The sequence below is a fragment of the Clytia hemisphaerica genome, unplaced genomic scaffold (assembly GCF_902728285.1).
Source record: "Clytia hemisphaerica strain Z4C2 unplaced genomic scaffold, Clytia hemisphaerica genome assembly, whole genome shotgun sequence".
NCBI lineage: Eukaryota > Metazoa > Cnidaria > Hydrozoa > Leptothecata > Clytiidae > Clytia > Clytia hemisphaerica.
In genome coordinates, this window is record NW_027104238.1 from 693,990 (window position 1) to 700,998 (window position 7,009).

General features: G+C 34.7%; 1 protein-coding gene across 1 annotated transcript; it reads right to left on the reverse strand.

The window, feature by feature from the left end:
* Positions 1–966: 966 nt before the first annotated feature.
* LOC136816123 (uncharacterized) lies at positions 967–6,558 on the reverse strand. Its single transcript, XM_067072556.1, has 5 exons — positions 5,699–6,558; positions 4,207–5,503; positions 2,997–3,059; positions 1,914–2,091; positions 967–1,112 (listed from the first exon to the last, which is right to left on the reverse strand). Exons 1-5 carry the CDS (start codon positions 6,556–6,558, stop codon positions 967–969), a joined length of 2,544 nt encoding a protein of 847 aa, XP_066928657.1.
* Between the last annotated feature and the right edge of the window lie 451 nt (positions 6,559–7,009).

The following is a 7,009-nucleotide window of genomic DNA, read 5'->3' on the forward strand; positions in this document are numbered from 1 at the left end:
TAGTTTCTATCAAATAGAAATCATGGAAGGTGGGAGAATGCACTTCTATTAAACAATGAGAAAACTTGAAATGGGAGTTTCAGCATAGGCTATCAAAGTTTCATTTGGTTAACTTTGTGTCTTTTCTGCTTCCTGCTGGTTCTCAGTATAAAAAAATATTCTTTTGTTGGAAATTTTCTATTCTCTAACCTTTGACTTTTTTGATGTTTTGCAGTTGCAATTCTTTTAAGATTGGGATGATCCATGGAATTGAAGTCTTCAATGGAAATACTCTCTTTATCAATCATATGTGATAACTTCATTGCATCTCCTCAAAAATATATAATTAAAACAATTGATCTAAACAAGATCTAAGTAAGGGTTTTAAGTGGGTTCAATTTTCACTGAGATACTTACAGGTTTTATATTAAAGCAAGTTGTTATTTTTCTCTAAGAAAGATGGTGTTTATCTATATATTCTTATCCCATGTATTTGCGCAAGTAAATTGCCTTCTTAAAGCTTTCTTTCTGTGAGAATCAATGAATAAAACAACATCATCTTATTAAAGTACCTTCTATTGAAGCGCTCTTTTTGAGGTAGACACTTGTTTTTCCATACTCTGTAGAGAATGAACAGTTTTGTTGTGCTTTTGGTATTAATGGTGGAATTTTATCTAAATCGATCTTGAATTTATTATGGTCAGTAGCATTAGGAAATAACATCCTGCTAATCAGATTTTCTGCCATTGTCTGTAAAGTTTCTTCAAGACATACTTCATTACTATTATAGCTGATGTCGCTATTTCAGCAGTGAGGTTAATCTAAAAAGATAAAATTACATATAATAAATGGTGCAAGTGCTAACATCGATAGCTTTAACCATCACAAAGTATCATAATATATTGCATCATTAGTTTCTCTAATCATCTATGTCCCCCATTTTTTTTTGATTTCATAGGGGGTCACTCTATGAAGATTAATATGCCTCTATTGAGGCATCCAGCTAACATCTTTGTTTGTACAACAGTTTTTTTCATTTCCGTCACCATAATACACAATTCCAACAGTACCACAAATACCACATATCGAATCTGTCATATCTCTGTCCGTCAAAGCCTCAAACGCATAGAAGCCTGCATACAAGACATCAACCAGATACTCAAGCCTTTCATCTGTCAATTACAGGTCCTTTAAAATACACATTTTTATTAGTATTAGTGTATAATATAAAAAGTAAATATAGGGTTATTTGAGCCTGAGTTCCATTTGTAATGCTGTATAAACAGCAAAAAGCATTGTGACATTTCAACAATTTTTCTTGCACTTTTGTTTTGGTAGTAATGGTTTTAAAAAAAAAGAGAAAAGTAAAAATAAATTGGTTTTATTCCATTGTTTTTTATCTGCATGTGAAGTTTGTCTTTTGCTTTTGTGGGCAACTTGAAAATAATTTAGAATACTTTGCCCTGTAATAGGCAGGGTATAATTAAAATAATAAAAGAATAGTTACATATACGCCAGGTTTTCTCTTGACTTTTCGGAGAGTGGTGAGCAATAAGACCTGAAAGATCTTTTCATGAAGGGAATTGAATAAAGCAAACACAATTTAAGTATCTAAAAGTTGCTAGGAAAACAAAAATATTCAAATAATAAAATAAAAACCCTTCAAAAAAATTTTCCCAGCAAGTGACCTTAAAGGGTTTCAAACTTTGAAAAGTGTGCAAAAAACCCACCACAATTAAGAGAGTTTTGATTACTATCATGACTTATTTCGAACAGTACATAAAAGATTTTCGTAAGCATATAATAGAGAAATCTGCAAATAGTATTTTCGAATATTGCTGGAACTCATTTTGTCTAGTCTGGAGAATTTTATGAGAAATCAGAGCCATTTAAAAGTAAAATGCTCGATAATAAATTCAAAATAATGAACTTACTTCTAAACAAATCCAACCTTGGTCCAGTGAGTTCTCCACTAGAGAAATTGCTCTTACCAGGCTCTATAATACCATTGCTTCGCTCCTCCTCTGTCCACAATTTTCTGGCTAACTTGAGAGCATATTTTGTGGGTTTACTCTCCCTTGCTATATCAAGCATACATTCATCGTCGTACATCTAAAAAGAAGGAAACGTTCAATCAAAAACATACTTTCAACCAGAAGAATTAGGGAAAACGAATTTTATGAATTTGTTATGCAGAGAAAGTTCCTTCAGTCTCGTCTACCTCCCTATGGCAAAGGTGCTATTCCATACTCTCCACACTCATCTTGTGGGTGAGCATGCTGAGCAAAGTAAGTCCGGAATAAAGCAACTTCTCCAGGGTACCTAATAAGCGCCCACACTAAATGTTAAAACAATTAATTAGCAGGGGGGAGCTTTTTAGGTACTCAAGAGTAACATGAGAACTTTAAGAATTTAAGGTCTAGAGCAACAGATCAACCCCCTTTAAAAATTTGATGCAAACCTCTCAAAACCGGGGTGTGAACAAGATTTTTTACCCATATTACTCTCGGGTAGGTAATAGCCGTCCCCGCTAATTAATATTTCGAAAATTTTCCACCCAGGACATTCTTATTCCAACCCCCGCTTATTGATTTTTAGGGAAAATGTTTTTGAAAGTTCCCCTTTTTGTCCCAATTCTGCTGTGTTAGCCTCCTTTTCAAAAAATTTCCACCCAGGACATTTTTATTCCAACCCCCCGCTTATTAAGTTTTGAGACTTTTTCTAAATCCCATGCTTATTCCAATCCCCCCGGCTATTAGGGACCCGAGAGTGATTAATTCACTTCAAAAGAAGTACATTTGAGTTTATTGGCAGTATTTTTTTTGTTTTCTTGCCCATGTAAACCCTGAAGTACATTTAAGTTCCTCAAGATAAGGCAAATAGAATATATTTACGCTGTCATTCGCAAAATTAAAAAAATTCTAGGATTTTCTCTGCCTGCAAAAACTAGTTCCCTTAAGGTAAATGCATAGAATTTAAAAAACTGTAATTTTAGAAAAAACTGTTCCTGTACTTACAAAGTCTTCACGGTTGACAACGGGTTGTGAGGGACCAGCAGTGGCGCCATCAGCTGTTGAGTTCTGAATTATAAGAGTTCACAGAATCATAAATCCAATTAAAATCTGAATGCCCTTTTGCTATTCGCAATGTCATGTCTGAATGAATAAAAAACTCAAGCAGACTTATGATAATATTTAAAATCCACTTTAACTAGTTATACATTGGTGAGTTAATGTTTTAATGTTAGAGTTTTTAATTATTTAATATGAAATCGTAAATAGCAAAAGTTCTATTTCCAAAATATAATAGTCCAGGGGAATTTAGGTTTGACCCAAAATTTGCGTACACATGGAATTTTTTGATTGAAATGTGTTCATTGGGTCATTGGGATTGAAAAACCCTCGAGTGCCACCTGGCACACCTTGAGCATTTTCCACAATGGCGGAATTTTCAAAATGGCGGATTAAAAATATTTCAAAATTTTGATATCTTCAAACCTAAGCACATTATATACCGTTGGAAAGGATTTTTTATGCTGAACAACTTTTTTGCTTACGAAAAAGTCTGAAAATCTACTCAATGTGAGTCCAGGGTGGCCACTCAGAAAATCTAATCAGATTCCAGGACTTTTCAAGGACTTTTCCAGTACTTTTTTCTAATTTTCCAGGACTTTTATTAGCAAAATAGAAAGCATTATTCATCATCACGAAAGTGTTTCTCTTACGTACGCTGAAATAATTGCTGTCAATATGTGAACAAAACTAAAAGAAATCTGTTAAAAAAGACCCGCTAAAAGGTCTCTGAAAAATACTTTGGGTCAAAATATGTACAGTTAAAAACGATAACTCTGCTTAACTTTCTCAATCCTAAAATATAACATAAATATATATCAAATCTTTGAAGACTCTATGTAAAATGTAAATTAACAAAATATACAAACATCCAACAAAAGCGACAACCAAGCAATTGATTAATTTTTAACATTATTGAAAAGATCTCGAGTTTTCAGGACTTTGGCCCCTTAAAAATTAAGGTATCGAGAATTAAACGATGACACATATTGTGCTTCAAAGCATAGGACTTGGAAAGTCAAAAAAACAAATTGAAAGAAGCAATGCTCTCAGAACTGAGCTATCATGATGTAAGCAATATCAACGTAAATATAAGGGGCAAACGTATTAATGACTTAAGTTATTTAATGTTTTTCATCTCTTCATTTAAATGCACAAGTGCATTTTCAAGATCAGCAAGAGTTTTCTTTTGCTCTTTAACTTTTTGCCTGAAAGCATTGGCTTTAACGAGGAGGTCCATTTTCTCCTTTTTTTCAGCTTGAATACTTAAGGTCTCGACATCATCTTCGAGTGTTGTAATGCTTGACTGGAGCTTTATCTTCTTTGTTTCAACTTCTGCGATTTCTTCCCTTTTCAGTTTTCGCTTCAAATCATTCGCGGTGTCAGCTTTTTCAGCTTTTTTTGCCTCCAATGCAGCAAAATAGCGAGAATGAGCCAATTTGCAGCTTTTCAACATTTCGGCTGGTAATGGCAACTCCCAGATAGCTTTATCTGCATGGTGAAGATAGTCAATAACTAGCCTTTGGCTGATCAATGAGCTCTTTTCCATGTTTTCTACCAAAACTTCTTTGTTGATGGAAAACCCCCTCTCAACTGCAGCTTGACCGTGAGACAGTGTTAACACAAGTTTACACACCCGCCAGCAATTTTGAAAGTCGGCAACATCCATGATCTTTCGATAAAAATGATCGAGACGAACTTTCTTTGAGTCGAAAGTTAGGAATTCCAATTTAAGACTGCTGTTTGCGGATTTAACAAATGAGGCATATTCTTGTTTAGCCTTATCTGCTTTCTTTGACTTCAACCAAGAAGATTCGTAGAGACGGTCACAGAGCTTATCAAAAAATTTTACACATCGATCTTTCTTGTTGAGGATATTTTCAGGCGATAGTGATGATGCAAATCGAGCTATACCATACTTCAAAGGACATCGCTCTTGCATTTTGGTTATTAAAGCAACCAACATGGATTTTGAATTACTTTTGAAGGCTCGTTTCTTTTGATCGTTTGGCATTTCAGCTAGTTTGGATTTCGTAGCAGTTGGAAGTTTGATCAAATCCACTGGTAGGGTGTTCTCTGACTTTGATACATCCAATTTCACCAGTTTCAGAGATGTATCAGCTTTCTCAAGAACTTCGGGCTTGACAACCATTTTCATCAACGATTGAAACACATCAACAAGAGCTTTCTCTAGAAATGGAACCATAGGCTTATCTGTTTGAAACGCAACAAGGTAGCTTCGAAGACAGGAGGCGATATCCTGGAAAACTTGCATCTTCAAAGGAATGTATGCATCAAGATGGTGTCTTACAAGTGTTTCGTAGGAAGCAGTTTTCGGACGATAGCTTTTGGCCAAACCTTGCCAATGTTTGACAATCTTGACAATATTTGGCCATAATTCCATAGCTCTTCCTGCAACATCTTCATCCTCAACCCAGCGAGTCGTACAGAACCTGAAATTGCAATCAATATCATATATTTAATTTTAAGTTGCAATCAGCACAATCAATTTAATGATTTATGGCGATTTTTTGTAAATTTCGGAGAAGCTTGAGGGATAATCTTTATGATAATCTCTATATAAAGGTTTTTTTGAAAAAAATAATAGAAACATGCAGAGGGAACAAGAGCGAAAGGTATATTCATACGGTAAAGGAAATTGACAGCATTCACAAACTTCAATGTAAACATCTCTTCGTGCCGGTGAATGGTCAAATATCTTCCACATAGCTTTCAATATCTTATTTAAGCACCAATCCGTAGCTTCCACACCAGATTTGAAAGCACCATGGATAACATGAAGCCCACATGAACCAATGTTTATGATTGAGGGGAGATCATCTTCACACCGATTATCGTGTAAAAGTTCTAAAACCTTCCAATTGGTGTTTGGGCCATCCATGGACAGCTGGATCATACGTTTCCTTGCAAATGGTTTCAATGTCTCATCAAGACACTCATAAAGGTTAACAGCCTTGGTGCGCTTCAAAAACTTGGAATCATAAAACCTTTTCGACACTTCATTAGCACTATCGTCCCAATATCTAAAGTGCACATCCATTTGCTCTTCTTGAACTACTTTATTCATACTCTCATCATATGACAAAACAAAAAATTCAGAGACATTGATTGACTTCAACAACACATCTTTAAAATAAGGCGCAAGCCCATAGTTGATAAAGTATCCACATTTTGTTTTGCTTAATTGGAAGGATTTCGCGATTTCACTGTCCGTAAACATAGCTTTAAAAAGTTCATTCAGACCAAGACAAGATCTAAGTGAAAAGTGACTGATTGACACTTTCAACGTCCAAAGAATTTCTGCACGGAGGGCACTAACCGGAACGATCATACTCTCAACTGTTTTTTTACTCTTGCTTTGACGAGTCTCAGACGAACTGGATTGCTTTGCCTTCTGAAAAAATACTCCAACATTTGAATCTCTTGATTTCTGAAGTTCTTTATGTTTCTTTCCAGCTGCATGACTGGTCAAAGCTGCTATCCCCATGTTAGAAATGTCAAAGTCTTTCTGGCATAAGTTACAATAAGCTTTGGTTTTAGTATGTGCCTTTTTAATCCATCTCGAAAATCTGGAATCAGTCAACCAAGAGTCGTTAAAGTTACATTTATTTTTACTACTCATTATTCTAGTCTAAAACGAAAAGGAAACATGATCAGAATACAAATCTCAAAAAAACTAATGTGACTTTTGCAAACTGCCATAAAAGACAAAAATGAAAGCTACTTCTAATATAATAATCAGAATACAAATTTCTTGGTTGATCACTGAAAAAGAAAATGATAAAGAATTAACTTCTGAACAACAATAAGAAATTCTAGGACTATTATAAAAAATATCCAGGACAATAAGAGAAAAAAAATCCAGGACTTTCCAGGACTTTCATGACTATTTTGAATTTTCCAGGACGCTTTTCCAGGACTAAAACAAAATCCAGGAC

Coding starts and splice junctions, on each gene's coding strand:
- LOC136816123 (XM_067072556.1), bottom strand. CDS start 6,558: ATGGGGATAGCAGCTTTGACCAGTCATGCAGCTGGAAAGAAACATAAA. Junction 5,504..5,698: donor TGCTGTCAATTTCCTTTACC/GTATGAATATAC, acceptor TTGCAATTTCAG/GTTCTGTACGACTCGCTGGG. Junction 1,113..1,913: donor AAGGTTGGATTTGTTTAGAA/GTAAGTTCATTA, acceptor TCTTGTATGCAG/GCTTCTATGCGTTTGAGGCT.